Consider the following 23,844-nt stretch of genomic DNA (forward strand, 5'->3'; position numbering starts at 1 on the left):
CTGCTGGGCTTCTTATAATGAATGAACACATGGCTACTTTATTATTTTGTGTAACTCCGCAGCAGTCAACAGCTCTAAATGCTAATCTTGACTGGTTCTAGAACTGACTCCTGCAATGGGCTAGGGCAGTCAACACATTTGGAAACCTTGACAATTAAGAGGGGGTGGAGAAGTTGTATGGAAGGACCTTTATCTGTCAGAAGATGTGTGCAGCAAATTGTTCTAGATAATGACTAGGGGCTGATTTCTGTTGATTTAAGACTGAAAAGTGTCCCTGATTTAGCCAAAAAGAGTTCAGAAGTCTTTAACCTTTAGACTTTAACAGGAGGATGGTATGAGTATACCATGTAGGATATATTGAGATTATTGGTTACTTTCAGTGCTTGACTTGGCCTTAGATTATATTACTATCCAACTCAATGTTACTAATTTTTTTTTAATCAACATGGCATCTTCACTTTTGTTCTGGAGTATAAATGTTTTTTACCAACTCGCTGTTCCTAACCAACCTCAGAAGGAGAAAATGTTGGTTGAACCACGGGTTCTGATTTTCAAACAGGCTGTAGAAGTGGGGCATGTACTGCCGGCGCTAATCTCACCGTCTCTGAGTGTGATAGAGCCGGTGAGATAGCAGCTAGCTCCATGCACTATGTACAATAGATTATATTGATTCTGGGAAAAGCAGTAGAGTATAATTGTTCCAGAATATTTGTCAAGTATCGAGATGCACATACCGTTCCACTTCCACCTTGCATCATGTACAAAGTAATGTAAGCTCACTACACTGTCTCCTGTTAATCATTCGCCATTGACTGACAAGCAATGATATTCTGTTGACTTCAAACATTTACCTGACAATGCGGAGGAATCTCAGCACAATGTACAATGAGGTGTGATAACATTTCACATAGATAAGATCTCTTCTACCTGAGAAGAATTTGTCCAGATCGTATTTCACATTTCTGTCCTTCCCCTTTGTAGTTCAATCGTTTCCAGATAGAAATCCAGATGGGAGAAAGTGCTCAGAGCTGTAACGTATCCTGCTCCCCATACGTTTCCATTTTTAACTGTGGTGGGGAAAAAATGTACGAGGCAAAACACAACCCATTAATCGACGTGTTCTGTAACACTTACTGAAAGTTTACACTAAAAGTGTAAAAGTGTCCAAATGGTTATTTAAAATTGTGTGTATTTGCTAATATTTATTTTTCTTTTACATATTTTAAGATTAGAATTTGTCAGCAGCAGTGTTAATTTTTTCGACTTACAATTTTAGTCAAATTTGTGAGATTTGTCGACGAAAACAATTCAGATGACTAAAATACGTCTAAAACTAAATTGAAATTTGCCGCCAAAATTAACACTGGTCAGCAAGCTGGTGAAAAATGTTCCCCTTTTCAGTTTTGAATCTCTGTCTTAAGGCAGCTTGTTTTCATTAATGGCTGAATTTACTATCCCCCAAAACATCCACATTTTTCAAAGAATTGTCTTTCCCAAAAATCCTCCAAGGCATACTGAAATTCAGCTCTGGTAATAACTTATCAAGCTTCCACGATAGAACCGTGATAGAACCGTGATAGAACCGTGATAGAACCACGATAGAACCACGATAGAACCGTGATAGAACCGTGATAGAACCGTGATAGAACCACGATAGAACCGTGATAGAACCGTGATAGAACCGTGATAGAACCGTGATAGAACCATGATAGAACCGTGATAGAACCGTGGAGTCCTGTGAGTTCTATGCTTATTGCTTAAAGTAGTTCTTCATTTTATCAACCCTTCTATTACTTTCTCGACAGAACCACAAGGATCCCATATTATTATTATTATTATTATTATTTTATTATTTATATATCGCCAGCAAATTCCGTAGCGCTGTACCATATGAAGCTTTTGCTTGAATGTCACTTCTTCAACTTTGGAACAGGACACGTCTCTTCAAAAATGTTTTACAGAGTAAACCTACTTAAATGTATTAACTTTCTTTTTCTAAGGATTAGTAACTTTTTTACCTCTTTTTGTGAATTTTATTAGACAACAGAATGAATGACCTCATCCTTCAATCTAAATATTTAGTACCTTTACTGGTCAACTCACCAAAGGTGGTTGAAACAACAGTTATTGCACTGTTCATGAAATTTCATAGAGTACAGTTTTGAAAAAAATGTTTTAACTTAATTTAGTAGTAGCAAGTTGCTAAAAGGTTTAAAATATGCAGTAGTTGTCGTGGACATATCTTATGATCATATATGATGCCAAACAAACATGATTGGTTTAGCAAATTCCTCTGGCCACAGATTTCCACGGGGATCAGTGATTTCTAAATTTTCAATATCTGTTCAGTCATTAAATAAATGTTTAGCTTTTTTGTCTTTCTATTTCTCTTGGTCGACTTGTTACCTAGGCGTCTTTGTACCACATTCCTGGCATGTCTCCAATATCAGATCCACCTGCCAACCATTGTTTACCTTCTTCAAACGGGCATGTGATTTAGTTAAAAAAACAAAAAAGAAATAACAAACTTTGTGAGTGAGTAATAAGTGTGTTGTTATCAGGGTTTAACAAAAAAAAAATATGCTCTACAGATTGGGTTGATTTACACACTCACTTGTTTAATTTAAAGGGACCCTGTAGGCACCCAGACCACTTCAGCTCGTTGAAGTGGTCTGGGTGCCAACTCCCATCACCCTTAACCCTGCAAGTGTAATTATTGTAGTCATCCTCTATGGGCTGCCTACTAGATGCTATGCATGAGCTATGCATGACCTCCAGCATCGCCGGAATCCCCATAGGAAAGCATTGAACAATGCTTTCCTATGGGGAGGTCTAATGCGCGCGCGGCCATTGCTGCGCATGGGCATTAGGTCTCCCCCACTGGCAGAGTCAGGTAAGTGACTGAATGGGTTTTAACCCCCTCAGCGACGTCGGATGGGGGGCACTCCAGGATTCCTTAGTGCCAGGAAAACGGGTTTGTTTTCCTGGTACTAAAGAGTCCCGTTAAGAGAAGTGGGTTCCTATTCCTATATATAGTTAGATATATATATTATTTTACACTGTATTACACTGATCATATCTGACTATATATATTCCTACACAGACCATGACTGCTCCATAGATATTAGGTCCAGGCGACATATTCCCCGTCTCCTTGTGTACATATGTTTTGGTTTTTGAATATATTTTAGGGCAATCCTCTAATAAAAGCTAAGTTTTAATATACCAATAATACTTTCACTATCCTGTATCAAATACACTCCACTTTCTTCTTTTCTTCGTTAATTCCAATGTTCAGGGTTACCGCCTTGTAGGAGTGTTTTTGTTATACCGACCTCATCTCTTTTCCTTTTTTGTGAAACCATTGTGTTTCTATGCAGGCTGTGTCACAGCCAGATGAGGTGTGGCCAGGGCTGCATTAACAGAATCGGCAAAGTGACCTCAGCAGGATGCTTATTTCTGATACAGCTTCATCACTGTAGGTGACAAATAATACATTGGACAGGATATATCTAGATTATCATCAGTACAGTGATACTTTTACATTTTTCTTTTAAAATGATTGCATCACAGGTCCATTTCGGCAGTTCTCATTTTAAGCAAGTCCGTGGCAGACGAGTTAGATATGTTGGGTTTCTACATTTACGACTTTGGGTGGAACAGTCTTGTTTTCTTGTTCTAACTAAATACTATTTTTCCTTTTCTGATGAATAACCGTGACGTGTTCCCAGCACTGAGCTCTTTTCCGGTAAACAGAAAGGGACTTTGTTGTATATTGTTTAAAGATTTAATATTGATAGACTCATCCTTGGCACATTTTTCACAACTCTTTAATATTACCTTGGCCAATTTGACCCCCTTGTAGTCTCTCTGAAAACATCAATACCTCGGCTGCTTGGTTTTCCAGATGAATCATGTTTTATTGCCCATAGTTACGGCTGCCTGAAAGAAAGGCCTGACTCGAGATGTTTGAAATGAATGTCAGTAGACAATAGCCCGTTTCCCAGCCCATGCTGTCACACCATTATCTGTTGACATCAGCTCCACAAGGAACTGTTCTTGATCCTTGTGTTTGTCTTAAAAAACAAAACAAAAAAAAAACAGCTTCTCAACTTACTCGAAAATTCATAGGGAACTGTAACAGTACCGGCGAGGAAATGGGACAGTTATGTGTTACACCGGATACCAATTCAATGCAGGAGACACACGTCTGGCGATTGTGGCAAGGATGATGTAGAAACCACCAAATCAGTTTTAAAATAAATTGTAAAGTTGTAATGTTTGCTAGATCCACCATCCCATCATAGGCACACATCCTTTCTTCACAGTGATGGGCAGGCATGAAACGTGCTGCCCTGGAGAACATAGAATTCAGATGTTATAGAAAGGTAATCAAACAATTCATTCCAGGCATAGGCAACCTTCAGCACTCCAGATGTTTTGGACTACACCTTCCATGATGCTTTACCAGCATTATGGGTGTAAGAGCATTATGGGGGATGTAGTCCACAACTTCTGGAGTGCCGAAGGTTGCTTATCCCTGATTCTAGGCTGTTCCTTTTTTGGACTCCTTTTTGGTGTGATTAATTGTCTATTGTAGCATATAATGTGATACTCATCTTTTTGTTATGGCCTTTAGACTGAATTCTATACAAAATTCTCTTTGTTTATTTTCATTGTAGCTGTGTACTGTATGTGCCGGAGCAGAGTATGTCCTTATGCCTGTTATTTACCTTTATGTACTTCCTTATAAAACTTAAATTTCATACATCGCAACATTTCAAATAGGCAAAGAGGGACATTTTAACTTTAGAGGTGTGAGTGGCGGTGTGGCTGTGTTTTGATATTTTAGGTGACTAACTAATAACATTTAATAAGTCATGCAACTAAAATATAATTAAGACATAAATGTATCATTTATTCAGACTGATTTCTAAACACATTTATTGTCGTTTACAGACACATTACTGGGAGTATTATTGCTGTGGAGCTCTGTTATACATACACGCCAACAATATAGAGCTCCTAGAAAGGAGGGATATTAGGGTAGAAAAGAGGGACAGAGGGATTTGATCCCAAAATAGGGACTGTTCGTCCTAAATAAGGACACTTGGGAGGTATGGTAGTCTGCAAATGTATAGAACCATTCATACAGTGCAGTCCACCAGTGTTTTCATAAATGTAAATACTAAATGGTTCAAGGATTAACCCCTTAAGGACCAAACTTCTGGAATAAAAGGGAATCATGACGTGTCACACACGTCATGTGTCCTTAAGGGGTTAAGGGATTAAAGCTCGAAGTCCGTACTTTATCATCTTAGTCCGAAGCTGTCGAAAGGCATCCCTTTGATGTTAGTGGATAACAACTCCCATAACTCTGTGCGAAGCTCTGGCAGAATTATTGGTATTGGATGAGAAAATCCAGGGGGGTGGGGGAGGGGAGGAGGCACAGATGACGTCTCTGTGCAAGTATATGCCAGAATTACATGAGTTAGAATTACAAGGTCTGCCTTGTTTTCCTGCACACCGTCTCATCTATTCATGGTGATTACCAGCACATTTAAAGTGCTGGCTACTGTATATAGAATTCATATGCTAGTAGAGAGAAATTGCGTCAAGAAGCTGCCTTGCTTAACTGATCGATTTTTTTTTTTCATGTTACAGCATATGTATACTAGGTTTTGCAGGGCAGCCATTTTCATGCACTGCCCATCGGCATGATCAAGTGGGTTGTGTCGAAAAACACACTGTGACTCTGAGATCCTTTGCTGCATTCTGAAAACATGATAAAAGCATGTATCTATCAATCGTTGTACAGCGCTACAGAATCTGATGGCGCTATATAAATAATAATAATAACCAGCAGTGCATGCTTTCTTTCCGTCACTATGGTGGGCTTGTATGTGACCAAATTTTTGTTTTGTTTACCGCAGGGTAAAGCGATCGCACAGACTGGACGCAGCAAACTACAAAATCAAAGGGCTGGCCTAAACAATCAGATCCTAAAGGCGATGCGAATGAGAGCTGGAGCAGAGAACCTTCTACGGTACGTTCCCACCGGTTCAGTTCACTCCTGTGGAAAGATAGAAAATGCAGCCTTTGTTGTTCACGGCTTTAGTGATCTCCGGTTCCCAGAGCATATTCCCAACAGATGCTGCCTAATGAACACAGTGAGACAGCACTTTGATTGTAGCAACAGTTCATTCCTGGGTGACCCCCTCCCTGCCATCAACACATTGTATAATGGTGACGAGTAGCTCGCAGTTTGGAAAAATAAGAAACTCTTAGTAGAGGAGCAAACAGAATTGGTTTAACCGTGTGCTGCATGGCACGGCTGTCTTGGTGAAAAATATTACTTCCAGATTTTATCTAGAAGGGACTGATCTGAATTCAGAGTTTTCCAGAGCCACGTTTGTTTTTCCTGGAAACTTATCACTTCTCCATGTTGCAGGGCAGATCATAAAAGCGTTTGCCTGCAACATGTAAAAAATCAAATGCATTAATGAGGAAATTATTCTGCAGCACATGAATTCCATATACTGCTGGTCAGGAAAACACAGCCGTGCCTGGGTGATTAACTAAAGTGTGAATTGTTGGGGATTCAGGGTGACTTGCAAATTGTAGGCCACAGTAGCGGAGATGAACTGTCTCTCCATTTTGGATGTTTTAAGTATTCCACAACAATGCATAGAATTGTCAGGTCTGTTTTAATTTCTGGATGCGTGTCTCTCCTTCTCGTTGATGGGAAGTGCATAAAAAGTACAGATCTGCCACAAGTGGGATTCAAACGCTGTCAGAGAAAGTCAGTTAAGCAGGGTATATCCTCCAGGATCCCTTCTTGATTGATTGACACGTCTTGCAGTATTTGAATTCTACATGTAGCACTTTTCATTTATTGCCCATCACTATGAATAAGAGATATAATGATCAGTGGAACATGGCACGTCCGACAACTCCTAGCCACCGTGAGTCTTGACTCACATGTTTGTAGGAACCGTAATGACTGTACGTTTTGTAGATTCCTAACTGGGGGAAATGGAGTGGAATAGATCATTTAGTTCTGTCCCAGACAGCAGCCTTTTATTCCGTGTGTATATGAGAGAGATTCACTCGTCTGTACGTGAAAGAGCTCTGTCAATATGGCATCTTGGCCAAGCTCCATTGATTTGTTTATTTCCTGACCCCTATGACCAGTTGGCAGCCTGCCCTTCCTTGTAATCTGTGAATGTCTGTTTATTACCTTAATAACAGGCATAAAAAACTAATAATAGGCTTTATATGTTTAGGGCATTATTATTCTTAATATAAAATCTCCCCAATGTGAAATGGAATGAGGTTTCGTTTCCCAGGCCATGTTATCCTGCCAGGGGGCCTGGAAGGTCCCTCACTAGAGAAACTCCTAATGACTGCTTTTCCATATACCAGCTTTTCTCTCACCCTCTCTTTTCTTCTCCCTCCTTTATCTGTCGTTTATCTTTTTTCTGCTCCTTAACTTTCGCTTTCTCTTTGCTCTGCAATTTTTGTTTCTCCCCGTGTCTCACACTTTTCACCCCATTGTGTTCTGCTCTGGTTGTTTTTGCCTCTTTCTTACTCCTTTTCCTTTTCATTTATTTTCATTATCTGTCCCCATCTCTCCTTTCTGCAGTCCCCCTTTCCCCCCCCTCACATTCCATCCTTTTTTCCACTTTCCCCATTCCTCACCTATTTACCTCCTCTCTTCCACCATCTCTTCACTTTTCCCCCCTCTCCATCTCACTTTCTGCCCCACCTTCTCTCTCCTCCCCCTCCCCCTTACCCCAATCTGTCTTCCCTCCATTCTTTCCCTTTTTGCCCACCTCTGTCCCCTTTTCGGTTTATAGTAATCATATATTGAATAAATGCCTAGTAGCTATGGTATTTATGCTATCATTTATTAATGCGTGGCGAGGATTTATTATATTTTCTACACTCGCGGTCTCTGCACGAACACGTTTCAGCGCTTGCAGCCGATACACAGACAGCCATGAGGAAGTCTGTAATGTGTTTCACCAGTTCTCACGAATTGTAGCGAGTGTCTCCTGTTTACAGTACTCACGGCTAGTTATGGCGATGTATCTGGGAAACCGCACTACCCTTAATTTATAAATATGATGTCCCATGTGAATTTAAAGGTGTGGAAGATGTATCTGTCTGAGAAAACAAAGTGTGTCTGGAAACCCTACTAATACCCAAATCAGGTGCTGTCTGTACGAATAACAATATTAAGTTACTGACTTAAAATGTGCATGTATATTTTTGTAGCAGTATGTGCGCATATCTGTGCTCCCACAATGGCTAGAGCATCATATCTGCCTATTACACATCATTGAAAGGGACACTATAGTCACCAAAACAACTTTACCTTAAAGAGGCAGTTATGGTGTATATATCCTGTATCTGAAGTTACATTAATCAGTTCTCTGCCATTAAGGAGTTAAATCACTTTTGTTTCTATTTATGCAGCCCTAGCCACACCTCCCCTGGCTGTCACTGACAGCCTGCATGGAACCAAAATGGTTTTATTTTCAATCAGATGCTATTTACTTTAAACGTTTTTATCTCCTGCTCTGTAAATGGAACTTCAATCGCATGTAGGATATATATATAAATTCAGCGTTTTTGAAAGTTACAGGGTCAAATATAAGGCTTTATTTTCAGTTTTTTCACATTGAAATTTGCCAAGTTCAGTCCTTTTTAGTAGCCTCTTAGTCACAAACACTGCCCAAAGTTGGCGTTCATAATTGTTTTTGCATTTTAAAAAACAAAAAACAAATGTATTCTTTATTTTTGCTGTGCGGTTAATAACAAACAGGCCCTTGGTGCCACAATAGCAGTCCAGGGCAAATCATTAATATACAGTTTCAACGTGGCTAACAATAATTCTGCACATTTTTAGAAAGATAAGTTAGATGTCATTTGGTCAAATAGGGCATATGTGACATAGCAATGGTCATGTTAAATTCTTTATTTTTATTGAGGCATGTGATTATAGGGGTACAGAAAAAAGATAGGGAGACTTTCAAGAGGTGTACAGGATGGGGTCATCATAACATATTATCAAAGTCTCCTATGCTTATCAACCTCATTTTATTTTATGTATAGGAAAGTTTAGACAGTACGCTTTTTCACTCTATATTCATGCTTGCTATGTCTAATGAAGGTGTACACATGTATAGTTAAACATTACGGTACAACATGTTGCTTGCAGGCATAATGTACTACTAGTGAGTGTAGTTAGTTCCACACCACGTTTTGTATAACGTTGTTGCTGATCTCATGCTTATCCATATCTGGAGCTGTACAAATAAAGCAAGGTAAACAAAGCAAAACAGAGCCCCCTGACTGCACGTAGCTTACAGACTAGATTTTGAGCCCTCAATGCAGCAACATGTCTTAATGAGAATTGCTCATATTATATAGGGGTTACAGAGTCCCGTAGCCAGGTTATGTGTTGCAGGCTATCCCAGCCTATTATGGATCGGCAGGTGGGAACTTTCGCTGGGGGGGGGTCCCCTTGGTACCTTCATTGAGGTGTACACTCTGGCGTATTCCTGCTGCTGTCGTGGCTGTCTCTTGTGGGGGTTCCTATGCCTTGCTCTGTGTGGTCGAGTAGAGTTGCGGGTAGGCTGGAGGTATCGCTGTCTCCGGTGCCGTGTTCCAGCATTCTTTGACTGAGTCTGGTGCGGTCGCCATCTTGTGAGGCTCCTTTCCTGCGTGTGTGCATCTCAGCTTTGTTTGGCGCGGCTGCAAGGTTTGGAGCTGGGTTCGCCGTCTCTCAGTGTAGCACGGCTGGGAGGTTTGAGCCACCCTGTTGGTTGTGAGCGGGAGAAGGAAGCAGGTCTTCCCTTTGCCGTCGGTACACTTGGCGTCCGCCATTTTAGGTGCGGCGGGAGGGTTCCCTGGCCTCAGTTGCCGTGTCGCGGTCAGTGCCACAGGGTGAGGACCGGGATCACCCCCCCGGTCCAGGGGGGGGGGGAACGGAGCCGGACCCGCTCCGATCTGCATCCGTGGCTGGGTTCCGCGGCGCAGGATAGTGGGGCAGCGGCCGTCTGCCCCACTCACTGCAGGAGAAGGCCCTGGCTGGGGCAACTTGTTTTTCTCCCCCCGGGGGACTGAAGCACAGTAAGCCAGCCTCTCCCCAGGTCCAGCAGTCTCTCAGCTCCGGGTAGCTTCTCTGGCGGTCTGATGTTTAGACGGGGAGACTTGATTTTAGAGGGTAAATATCATTGATTTGCAGGAGCTGCTCAGGCGTGCGACCGTCCAGCTCGGCGGTCCGGCCCCGCCCCCCAGCAATGGTCATGTTGTGTGACTGATGGGTCGGGTATGCTGCTGGTGTTATGTGACAGTATTAGAAAATTATGCCATACGTAAACAGTGTGCGAGGGTGATGCCAGGATAACTAAGCGCTTGCCACATAGCCACAGATGTGGGTTCACGCGGAAGATATGGTAACTTCTAGGTGCTAGTCTACTAGGTGTGTACTGCAAGTGTTTGCTAGTCAGGGCCGGATTAACATAGGGGCTGATGGAGCTGCAGCTCCAGGCCCAGGCCCATGGAATAGGCCCATTGATTTAAAAAAAAAATTTTTTTTTTTTTTTACACACACTACTCTTAGTGTTGCCAGGTATTTCTCATGTATTTCTTATGGTTTCCAGGTATTTTTCAGAAGTATTTCTCAAGTATTTGAGGCTGCCTAGCCGGTGCTGATATTGCAGTAATACCGGCAACACATATGTCTGTCTCAGTATAAACAGAGATTATTGTGCAATACCATCGCCGGCCAGTAGGGGCCGCTGTTTGTGTTGAAAGAGGCAGGGATGCGAAGTTACAGCATCTCCCTCCCTGCCTCTCTCTACTCACTGATCCGCGAGGAGCAGCTCTGAGCCAGCAGAGAGTCCAGAGAGCAGCTCAGAGCCTGCGAGACATGGGGACGGTGAGAGACTTGATGACGCTGAGACATTGGGACACTGGGAGACATAGGGACACTGGGGAACATGGGGACCCTGAGACATTAGGGACACAGTGGCCCCATGTCTCCCAGTGTCCCCATGTCTTCCAGTATCCCCATGTCTCCAAGTGTCCCTTGTGTCTCTCGGTGTCCCTAGTGTTTGTGTCCCTAGTCTCCCAGAGTCCCCTAGTCTCCCAGAGTCCCCTATTCTCTCAGTGGCCCTATGTCTCTCAGTGTCCCCATGTCTCTCCCAGTGTCTCAGTGTCCCCATGTCTCTAAGTGTCCTAGTGACATTGTGACACTGGTAGACATGGGGATACAAACACTAGGGGACACTGGCGACATTGGGACACTGAGACACTAGGGGACACTGAGAGACATGGGGTCTCCCAGCCAGTGTCCCTAGTATTTCCGTATCCCCATGTCTCCCAGTGTCCCTGGTGTCTCTCAATGTCTGTAGTGGGCCAGTGTCCCTAGTGTCTCAGTGTTTTCTAGTCTCCCAAAGTCCCCTAGTCTCCTAGTGTCTCAGTGTGCCCTAGTATAAAAGAAAAAATATCAGGCACTCACTGTGATAGATTTAAGCAGTTTTATTGGACAACGCAACGTTTCAACCTATACCCAGGTCTTTATCAAGTCTCCAGTGTCACCTATATATCACAGTGTCCCCTATGTATCAGAGTGTCTCAGTGCGCCATGTCTCCCAGTGTCCCTTGTGTCTCTCAGTGTCCGTAGTGTCTGTGTCTCCAAGTCTCTCATAATACCATAGTCTCTCAGTGTCCCCATGTCTCATAGTGCCCCCAAGTGTCTCAGTGTCCCCAAGTATAGAAGAAAAAAATCTCAGGCACTCACTGATAGATTTAAGCAGGTTTATTGGACACCGCAACGTTTTGACCTGTACCCAGGTCTTTATCAAGTCTCCCGTGTCCCCTATATATCACAGTGTTCCTATGTATCACAGTGCCTCAGTGCCCCATGTCCCCTCGTGTCCCAAAGTCAACCAGTGTCCCCATTTCTCCATGTCTCCCAGTGTCCCCAGGTCTCTCAGTGTTCCCTAGTATCTCAGTGTCCCCATGTCTCCCAGTGTCCAAATGTCTCTCAATGTCCCCTAGTGTCCTAGTGACATGGGGACACTGGGAGACATGGGAACACAGACACTAAGGGACTGGGAGACATGGGGACACAGACATGCCCCCTGTTTGTGTATGTTCGCCCCTTTCGGCAGATTTGTGTCAGTGGCCCACCCTTTTACCCCATCCATAGAGTTCCTGCTTTACTGGACACTGCTGTTAGGGGGTATGGGTTTACTTGAAGATGAAAGTGTGAGATTAGCATAGGGTTATGTGTTTTCTCATACCTGCATCCTATGAGTTTCCCTCCAGCACCATCTACATCAGATACACTTAGGAGGTAGGACTGTTTTAGTTAAATAAGATTTTGTTCTTAGACCCATCATAATTGTCAGCACCAGGCCCACTGGGCTCTTAATCTGGCCCTGTTGCTAGTATCGCTTGGACTGTTGCTGGGGCCAGGAGTTTGACGCCCAGCTAAGGGGCTGCTTGTGTCGGTCGTTGATGCGGTTCAGTCGGGTATGGGGGTTTCCGCGGGATGAATGCAGTCACTTTCGCCGGGTCCCAGCGTTGAGGCGCAGGATTGTGCCTCTGAAGTCCGTCTGGTGGCAGTGAGTCCAGTGTGAGTCCCAATGTGTGCAATAGAGCCTGAGCTTCTTTGAAGTCGCGGACTGCGTGCTGAGATTCTCCGTGTAGTATTAATAGGGTTTGTGACAGCCGCCATTTGTACTGGATGCTCTTCTGCCTGAGGAGGTTGGTAACCGGTTTGAGGGATCTCCGCCATGCCAGGGTCCCTCCCGAGAGGTCTGGATAAAAGGTGAGTTGCATTCCTTCGAAATTGTAAGAGTCCCGGTCTTTGAGGGCCATGAGCATTGCTGCCTTGTCCCTGCCATTGCGGAAACTGACTATTAGATCCCTCTGGGCTGCTGCTGGAGCTTTCGGTGCTTTTGGTATGCGGAAACAATCCTCCATAGCCATGGATTTGGCCTGTCGTGGGGATAACAATGCTACCGTGAGGCGTCTCAGCATGTGTGGTAGCTCCTCTGTGGGTATAGCCACCGGGACGCCTCTGTTTTTTTAAATTGTTTTTGCGCCGCATGTCTTCCAGTATCGCCTGCGTTCTGTTTCTGGAGCCCCCGTATTGTTTGCTGCATGGAGGCAATTTGGTGTGTATGCTCCCCTGTGGTGGCTTCCACGGTTCCGATCCGGCCCGTCAGGCCCTGGAGGTCTGCACGTAGGTTCGCCATGTCAGCAAGGATATTGTTTTGTAGCTCCGCCAGCAGACTTTTCAGCACCGCTGTGGTTACCGGTTCTTTGTCTGGGCTGACCGGTTTTACTGCTGATGCCAGTCTAGTCGGCATTTCGTCTTCGTCGTCCTCTAGGGACAGTTCTTCAGACAGGTCTGAGTAGGCCTCAGGGAAGTCGGCCATTTTGGGCCTGCCGGCTTGTTGTGCCTGCCTTAGGAGCACGCCAATGTTGTGGCTTAATCTGGGTTTATCAGGCTTTATCTTCTTGTTTTTCCGACCCATATTGTAGTGTGGGTCTACCGCCTGCCTCTCCTGTCGTCTCGGTCCAGCAATACTGCGGGTAAAGTGTGTAAGTCTCTCGATGTGTCTCGGAGCTCTGAGACCGTGCGGCCATGCAGTTCAATTGCTTACTGTTTTTGCATTTTTAACACACAAACAAATATAAATACTAACTTTGGTCAGTGTTTGGACTAAGTGACTGCTAAAAAAGACTGGACATAACCCATATTGAATACCCTGGGTTGTCTACTTTAAAAAAATATGTACATGTGAGGTGAGATTTATGACAGATAAAAGTGTTACAATGTCACTATTGATGCATTTTAAAAATATATATTTTGAAACAGCAATGTCCTACTTGTACTTATAGCCCTATAAAAAAAAAAAAAAAGCTCAGACCATGTTAACATTGGATATTTCTAAACCCAGGACACAATTTAGAAACTATATAGCATGTTCTTTGGCGGTTGTAGATCTGTAACAGATTTTGGGGGTCAAAGTTAGAAAAGGTGTGTTTTTTTCAAAAAATTTCATCATATTTTATAATTTATTTTTATAGTAAATTATATGATATGATGAAAATAATGGTATCTTTAGAAAGACCATTTAATGGCGAGAAAAAACAGTGTATATTATGTGTGGGTACAGTAAATGAGTAAGAGGAAAATTACAGCTAAACACAAACACAGCAGAAATGTAAAACAGCCCTGGTCCTTAAAGGACCACTATAGTGCCAGGAAAACATACTAATTTTTTTTCTTGGCACTATAGGGTCTCTAGGTCCCCCCCACCTTTAGGGCCCTCCTCCCGCCGGGCTCTAGGGAGTGGAAGGGGTTAAATCTTACCTGTTTTCCCCCACCGGGCTCCCTCGGCGCGGGGAACTCTCCTCCTCCTTTTCGCCGTCATCGGCTGAATGCACGGCAAGAGCGTCCCTTTAAAGCTGCACCTGCCATTTTTGAAGGGCACAGATGTTCTAAGTGGCAATGTCAGAAATACAGCTCAATATTAAAGGGACACTATTTGCACCATAACCACTGCATGTATTCTTGCAAACCATGTGGGAGCAATTTGACAAAAATGTCTCTAACCCACCCCTAACACTCCCTGATTATCACTGCCCTCTGTGTTCCATAGAATTGATATCGTTAATGCACAGTTGTAAATTCTGAATTATCAATGCAATTGTGGAAAGGGCGGTCTCTGGGTGTCAAGAAAGAACTCAGTTTTTTCTGCCAACATTTTGACGACTAACGTGGGACATCACCCACAAATTCTTTATTTAAAGTTTTGCAGAAACAGTGAAAGGACCATTGCACATTATGTCTGATCCAGCTGATTCAGATAAGTCATTTAAAAAATGTCCTTGATAATCTCATTTTTGCACAAGATCCGATCAATTCAAACAAGAAAAGAAACATTTAAAAAATTCTGAATTTGTGTAAAATACACCTTGTAGCAAACACCAGACTGTACCATAAAATGAACAATGTCTCTTTTCTTTGCTTCATCCCCAGGGCGACGACAAACAATAGAGTTCGAGAACAGGTTCTGCTGGAGCTCAGTTTTGTGAATTCAAACCTGCAGCTTCTGAAGGAGGAGCTGGAAGGACTCAACATATCAGTGGAAGTCTATCAACACAATGAGTAAGCCAGCAATAAAGTCATATGGCAGTGTTCTTACAGAGATAAGATAAGATTGAGACATAGTTGAAATATTTTATTACTTAAAACTAAAAAAAAAACAAGACTGACCTTAAATCTGACCTTGTACACCTTAGTCTTAAAAGTGAACCCGTGTTCAGCAAAAAAATCTAAAAACTCTCTTTCTCTCTACATGATATAGTCACTCACCTTACCTCTGATCCATTGCCGCCATGCCCTCAGCCTTTTGGTGTTACTCTTCTGTAACACCCACCACAGCTCCACCGGGTGTATTCTTCGATTTGTCCTACCTGGGGAAAACTTCCTTTGTGATGCCAACACGCTGGCTTCATTGCCAGCATGTCGGCGTTTGGACGTCCCTATACTCCTTACATCAGCGCTAGCAGCATCGGCTAGGAAGTTACCATAGCAACCACTGCGCATGCGCTGTGAGTTGCTATGTGTGGAGAGCAGAAGCACCATCGGTGGGAGATCTCTTCTGCTCTCCCAATTCACAGTAGGTACCCTTTAAAGATTATTTTTTATTTATTTTTAATTTACTATTTTCTTTTGCAAATAGTAGGTACATAGAAACAAAATCTGCAAACTAAATAAAAGACGCCAAATAAATAAAATTAGTTTTAGACAAAAATATCTTGAAACATGTCAGTGGGATGTAGTACAATTTATAATTAAATATTGTATCGGTTACAAATGTCCACCTTGATGTTCCCTCTCTCTCTGCTGGTAGCTTATTTCCCAGAATGCACCTGACACCCTTTTTTTCTGCTAATTACCTTCTTTTGTTAGTGCAGGTTTCATAGCAACATACATGTTTTCTTTAAAATACAATATCTGGTATTGTTTTGAAACATTTAACAATGTCAACACTGCGTTTTTTGTGTCGATTCGAAAAATGTTAAATATTTGTGATGACAGGTGCCTCTGGCTCTGAATGTGTTAACAGGGATAGGTACTGTTTCATTCCAGCCAGCCCTGCCTTTGTTTACCATAGAAGCCTATCTCCTGCTGCAGATAACAGCGCTTAAGTCAGCATTACTTGGCTATTTTGAGGTGGCCTGGTCTTCTTCTAAGCAGAATTAATGCCTGACACCTGATAGTGATCACCGTATCTGCCTGTAGGGTGTTCTGTCTTTGCCCTCCTGGCTGACCATTGACCTTCAAGTAGTTTTACGGATAGTCAAAGCCTTTTTTCTATACTATATTTTATTATATCTCTTGCTGAAGGCTTACCATTTCCATCAGTTCTTTGTTTTTATCTCATTTGGGCCATTGCTTATACTCACTGGAGATGGAGAAACGGACACATGTTGTCCGTCAAATGTAAGAGAACATCAGTCTTCGCTGTTCTATAGGGCTGTCATTATGACCAAAGGTATACGTATCTAGCTGCTCTGCCTTTCCATTCACCAGGAATCTCCTAATTACAAAGAAAATTTGTCATCTGGTGTGTCTAAGAGCACTCGGTAGGATTTGACCTCAGGGCCTTTGAAAATATGAACCTATACGGTGGTCCACCACGGAGGTTATGTTCTGCAAGTCTCTACATGTCTTACAATAAAGGTTTTAAAGAACGAGCTTCTATTACACAAACCAGGAAATGGTAATTTTTATGCCTCTGGTAAGAATGTAATGTGCCTCGGCAAAGCCATTATTAATCTTGACAAGTAAAATATGCATCCTCAATCCCCACAAAATAATGAAGATTTCTTTTTGTGCAAAATTGTTTATCACCGTAATTCTATCCAAAGTATATTTATTTGCGATGAGGTCTAGGCTGCCTTTTGAATCTGACTGAGGGCATATGATGAGAGATCTAGGAGGTCAGTCGGAAATGATAGAATGGAAGAACACACAACTTTAAGTAAAAATCATGTGCGACAGAAGAGTGCTTTTAAATGAAGCACAGCTAGCTGTTACTTGTATTGGCCTGAAAAGGCACAGACAGGGCATGTTGTACAAATTAACTTACTTCCCCATGATTCTATCATTCTCAAGATTACAAAGCTACCCAATAATCAAAGGTTAATTTAAACTCCTAATCAGGACAGTGGTAACAAAAAATACCAGACCTTCAAATGGCTGCGCTTACAGCAGCACTTTCTAAATTGTTTTTTAAGTAACACACATGTATAACAGGTTAGTGTAGTAAGGGACAAGCCAAAGTCTATGGTATGGATAGTCACGCAAATAAGGAAACAAGTCAGAAAACAGAATAATCAAACTAAGGCAGGTCAGTACCAAATGGACACAAATTAACGAGTGCAAAAGACGTGAACCAAGAGAGAATAGAGAATGTTCTGTCCATATGGTGAGTTTATATAAGGATAGCTGATGCCTTGTAGGCTGACATTGTATCAGTGATGCAAAAATTAGCTATGCATTTATAATAAATCAGGACATGCATCCGAAAACGGACTCGTATTCCAGGGAGCAAAACTTTGGGGGGATGCTGGACCAGAACAAAATGGTACTCTGACCCGGATACTCTGAAATGTCACGTTTTGCTTAGAAACTGAGCCAAGAGTGGAATAGATGCTGGGAAACTTGTGCACTGACATAATATCGGTGGGAAAAGTAAGATAATGTGCAAAAACTATCCCAAATAAAAGGTGCGCTGTGTCTTTAAGACCAAAATCTTATAAGTGCCAAAAGTGCAATATGTGATAAAGTGCAAATTTATAAAAATGTGCAAAAACTGCCTCGCCTTTCCAGAAGACAGTTGTCATGTCAGAATCTAGTAATCCAGTTCTTTAATCAAACTATCAAAGCCAAACCTTGGCTCACCCAAAAACATAGGAAATGTAGTCAAAGAACGGCAGACAACGTTGGAGAGCCCTGTAGCCAAAAGGCAAACTACAGAATAAGAACTTCCCTTTATATTGGGTCACATAGTAGATGTTAACGTACAGTGATAAGTGGTGATAAATAGAAGATAGCATTTATATTGTGATCCTTTTTTTACATATTAACAACCACAGAGACCACATATTGCTTCTTAATTGATTTATTCTTACATATGCGGTAGATGGATTTTCACGCTAATGACAGGGTCACACATCCCAGCAGAACTTTTTTTTAAATGTCAGAATACTGGGATGCTAAGCAACCAATCCGTTAAAGACGCTTTAAAGACGGTCCATTCTGCTTCAAGCCTCACAATATTAAACAAGTGAAACCAGAGTTGTTAGGAATTTAAAGTGAAATTCTAATTAGTGCCAAATTAGCTGAACTGAAAACATGGCTTCTCGCTCATCTTTTTCAAATCGGCTATTGTGGCCTGACATGTAAAACGTTGCTTGAATTCCCATAGAATCCCTGACTGATCACACGTCAGTGAATAATTTTGTTAGGTTATTTCCCATTTTCGTGAAGGTGTGCATAATTACAACTGATTGCGCATTTATGCCAAATCATCTGTGCATGACTTGCTAACTGACATTCAGGGAAACACCCAATTTGTATCGGTGATGTAGTATGTAGTTTAATAATGATCTTATTTTACGATTAGCTTTCCACTGATACTGCTGATTCACCCCCTTTATATTAAACTAAAACCAGGGGGATTATTTTTACTCCTCAGGACATTTAGTTAGGTGTGTCTGGTCATCTGCAGGTTTGGGGTATCTCAGATTAGTGGTAATGATTCAATCGTAAAAGGATTAGATTTACCAAGGTGTGATTCAGTTCTCCGCATTCTAAACAGTAACACAGGGTTCTCTTCCTGTACAGAAACGATCAGTGAATGTAATAGAATACAAATAATTGAAAATAACTAGAGCAGTTGGTTAGCTCATGTTTCCCAGGTGTCATTGGCCTAAAACTCCCATAATTTCTTTATAGCGATATCGCGTATGAGTAGTTTGACACCCCAAAGCTTAGACTTTGACTTGTCATTGTATTGAGAAAAAATAAATGATGAAAAAAAATAAAAAATGAAGGGGATACACCTAATTTTAATGTAAAATGTGTTATATCGCTGATCTTTGTGGGTTTTTAGTGTACTGATTTTTACGGCTCTGTAGCAGAGGGTTCTGGGAGTTTAAATATGGTAACATTGAAAAAGTGTATTTCACCTGTAGCAACTGAGACATAAAACACTGTCCATTGTGCGTGGGCCCTGTCTCTATTCTAGTTCATGTAAATACATTGTGTTCGTTGAAATCGAATACATGTGCTATAGGAACCAGACTCATGTATTTACTGTAAAGCATTTTTTTCTTCTTTCAGGCAAAACTCCAACATTCCTCTTATACCTCTAGGGCTTAAGGAGACAAAAGACGTGGATTTCACAACCGCATTTAAGGTAATATTAGGAAATCTGCCATTTCATACTCTACTCTTTGTGCCGTGTACATTGTAATTCAGGGACTATGTACCGCTGGCATGTCACAGAATTCTTTTTATTATTACACTGCCAAAAACTATGGGTATATTTATAAAAAGATTCTCTAACAGATAATTGGTTCTAAAAATAAAGCAATCGCTATTAAAATTAACGAAATAAGCTGCTGCGTTCTAGTGGTTTCCATGGTGATTGCTCAATTGTTAGAATGTTACCGCACTTTTCTATGCTTTTAGAAATTCGATAACCTAAATCGAATAGGATGATCCCCAGATGTTTTAAAACTACAGCTTCCGTGACGCTTTGTCATTTTAAAGACAATCTAAATCAGGGATGTCGAACATGCTTCCCCCCAGATGTTGCTGAACTACAACTCCCATGATTCCCTGGCTATCTGTTTCATTGAAAGAATCATGGGAGTTGTAGTTCAGCAACATCTGGGGGGCCGCATGTTCGACATCCCTGATCTAAATGCACACAAAGCATCATGGGAGTTGTAGTTCTACGACATCTGGGGATCTACATATTGGGCACCCCTGCTCTAAAACATTGTATACATTGATTGCATAAATGATGGATCTTTAAACTCAATGTTTCTTGATTTATATACACAGAGAATGTAGCCATTATAGATCTATATATCATAGATAGATCATACATCTATACTTAGATGACTTGTCTTTCTTTATAGCATGCTAAGGGTCTAGTTAAATGATGTATCACCAAACTAACCCCCTAGAAAAATGATCGGTTTCTCCTGTTTAGACCAAAAGGATCCAATTTGGATATTTATGTGTTTCTTGACTGCATTTTGTTTTAAGTCTGCCACCATATAAACAATTCTATTATGTCTAGTCGTTAACCCATTGTTTTGCCGTCCACTGCCCATCACAATAGGATTCAAAGAGTTAAGATGTTTGTAAGCACGGCAGCAGTTTGTTGCTTCGTGACCTGTGCACAGTTTTTATCTTGTTTACAATGTTACCAAAACACAAATGCAAGTCGTGCCTTGTAAAGAACATTTTTAATGTTTCTAGTAAAACATCGTGTGGAATGTCTTGCTATAAAAGCGTATGTGTTACTTAAGGAGAAGACTTCGTTTAGACCCAAAAACGAGGCACACTCAGAAGACAAAGGTCAGGGGAGCTATTCGTAGATGTGATTTAATTGTCTATCGGCCAAGTGAAACTACTCGTGCGTCACGAACGAATTTGCGTAGTACAGTTGTAATAAGGTCTTATGCCAAGTTCAGTATCAAACTTTGAGTCACTCTTAGTCACGCCTCTCTGCTAAAGGAAGTGGTGTAGCGTCCCTAACATTATCTTAAAGGAGCATGCTATGTATCCACCCATTAACTGCAGAATATATTAACGGTGATTAATCTTTGAAATATTTAGGATTCACCCTCAGAGCTATTTATACTGATAAACCTTGAACACATGACCTATAAATAGAATATTTTATTGTCCAAATACGCAATGTAGTGTTTTACGATGCACAGCTCCTTATTTCGACACTGTGATAAACTTCTGGAAGCTTTACAAGTACCAGCTCTCAAATAACAGATGGCAATAAAGTGGCTATAGTGGTTAATTATTAATGTAACAGAAATGGTTTTGCATGAGAGATGGCTTGTAAGCAATGTGACAATTGTGATGGTGTCGCAAGAAATTAGTCAGGACAAATGCGGTTTTATTTAGATTAACAAGGATGGTAAAAATTCAGTCATCCAAATGATTACTGGGTTACAAAGTGTACTAATTAGCAGTCTTCTGGCAGGAGATTTGCTGGGATTTGTTTTTAGGATGGAAGGCCAATCTCATCTTCGGGTCCCTTGTGTTTCTGCTCCCAAAGGTTTCTCAAGAATTTCGATACGCTAAGCACAAATCCATTCTCCCCCTCATTCATGTAATATTTCTCCTCTGTTATACTTAAATATATATTCACTTAAAGGAACACTATAGGCACCATAACAACGTCATCAATATTAAGTTGTTATGGTGTGAAGATGTCCCCGCAGGACTTAAATTTAAGATTTAACTTATTTATTAATACAATATACAGAAATTATTTTCCCATGTGTTAAACTTGTTGAGTGTCACAATTGCTAACATCCAGACACTACTACACACAAACTGACGCACCCGATAGGGCAATTCTATACCTTCCAAGTTCCCCTATTTAGGAGGGACTGTCCCTATTTTGGGACAAAATCCATCTGTACCTCTCCCTCTATGATGTTGGTGTGTCTGAGAGTGTAACAGAGCTCCACAGTAATAATACTCTCAGTAATGTGTCTGTGTATCACAGAGCTCCACAGCAATAATACTCCAAGTAATGTGTCTGAGTGTATAACAGAGCTCCACAGCAATAATACTCCCAGTAATGTGTCTGAGTGTATAACAGAGCTCCACAGCAATAATACTCCCAGTAATGTGTCTGAGTGTATAACAGAGCTCCACAGCAATAATACTCCCAGTAATGTGTCTGAGTGTATAACAGAGCTCCACGGCAATAATACTCCCAGTAATGTGTCTCCGTGTATAACAGAGCCCCACAGCAATAATACTCCCAGTAATGTGTCTGAGTGTATAACAGAGCTCCACAGCAATAATACTCCCAGTAATGTGTCTGAGTGTATAACAGAGCTCCACAGCAATAATACTCCCAGTACTGTGTCTGAGTGTATCACAGAGCTCCACAGCAATAATACTCCCAGTAATGTGTCTGACTGTATAACAGAGCTCCACAGCAATAATACTCCAAGTAATGTGTCTGAGTGTATAACAGAGCTCCACAGCAATAATACTCCCAGTAATGTGTCTGAGTGTATAACAGAGCTCTACAGCAATAATACTCCCAGTAATGTGTCTGAGTGTATAACAGAGCTCCACAGCAATAATACTCCCAGTAATGTGTCTGAGTGTAAAACAGAGCTCCACAGCAATAATACTCCCAGTACTGTGTCTGAGTGTATAACAGAGCTCCACAGTAATACTACTCCCAGTAATGTGTCTGAGTGTATAACAGAGCTACACAGCAATAATACTCCCAGTAATGTGAGTGTATAACAGAGCTCCACAGCAATAATACTCCCAGTAATGTGTCTTTAATCTACAATAAATGTGTTTAGAAATCAGTCTAAGATTCATTGTTCTTGTTCTAAATTTACATTTTAATTTTATAAATTATTTTTAGTAAATAATCTAAAATTTCTCAGATCAGCCCACCTGGCCGTATCCCTAGTCATACCCCTAAATAAAATTGCCTGTCAGGATGTATTACTTACAGAAAGGGTAGTGGACGCATGCCCTTTGCCCTCCAGCTGAAGTGGTAGAGGTTAACACAGTGAGGGAGTTTAAGCATGCATGGGGTAGGCATAAAGTTATCCTAACTATAAGATAAGGCCAGGGACTAATGAAAGTATTTAGAAAATTGGGCAGACTAGATGGGCCGAATGGTTCTTATCTGCCGTCACATTCTATGTTTCTATGTTTCTCTCTGTCTATTCAAAATATTGAGTTGTAGGCAATTGTCACATGCCACTGAAACTGAAAGAGTTAATAGCTGGAGGGATGAGAGACCAGTAGATCATACTACATTTAAAGGATGCATATTACTTCTGTTTAAAACAATACATAACTCAGCTATATCTCGCTTATCTTGAACAGGAAATAACATTGCAAGGATTGTTCTCAAAGCTTAATGACTCATTTACATTAACTAATTGTTCTGTTAATTGATAAACTATCCTGATTAGATATGAGTTTATGAGATTGGAAGTGCTTTGCAAATCATTGTCCTGTTTACGAAGAGCAAGCCCTGTGTGATACAAAATCTATTCGAATAATCTTTCACTATTAAAAGGATTTATTGGTTTCATTTGACATTCTACTTAATACAATGGACTCAAACAATCCTTTTTAATCCTTTTAGTGTCAGTGGTGTGCTCAACGTATTTAAAAGTACACATTTGGCATACATTTGGTTCAACCTCTATTTTGGGTTAATGAACTGATGGGGGTCCATTCAGTGACACCAATAAAGATCATATCCTTAATGACGTTATCAAAGTATGCTATATGAAACCATTAGCACCCCCGAGGTTTATTTAGATGTCAAAAAGAAAATGTATTGAACGGAAAATCAAATTGCAAAATTTAGACTAAACTAACCAATCTGTGACAATTTGGAAGAAAACTGGGAGATTTTTTTTTTTTTTAATAAGCTCTTTGCTAACATTTTGCAGTTTGCGTTTTCCCTATGTGTTGCATTGTAA

General features: G+C 41.2%; 1 protein-coding gene across 1 annotated transcript in view; it reads left to right on the forward strand.

Annotated features, from left to right (window-relative positions):
• The window catches only part of RHPN2 (rhophilin Rho GTPase binding protein 2), a 51,297-nt gene that overhangs the window by 8,851 nt on the left and 18,602 nt on the right, over positions 1-23,844 (forward strand). The window contains exons 2-4 of the mRNA XM_063438708.1: positions 5,934-6,046; positions 15,074-15,202; positions 19,451-19,526. Coding sequence (XP_063294778.1) covers positions 5,934-6,046; positions 15,074-15,202; positions 19,451-19,526 — 318 coding nt within the window. The remainder of the gene's footprint in view (positions 1-5,933; positions 6,047-15,073; positions 15,203-19,450; positions 19,527-23,844) is intronic.

The sequence above is a fragment of the Pelobates fuscus genome, chromosome 12 (assembly GCF_036172605.1).
Source record: "Pelobates fuscus isolate aPelFus1 chromosome 12, aPelFus1.pri, whole genome shotgun sequence".
Classification (NCBI taxonomy): Eukaryota; Metazoa; Chordata; class Amphibia; order Anura; family Pelobatidae; genus Pelobates; species Pelobates fuscus.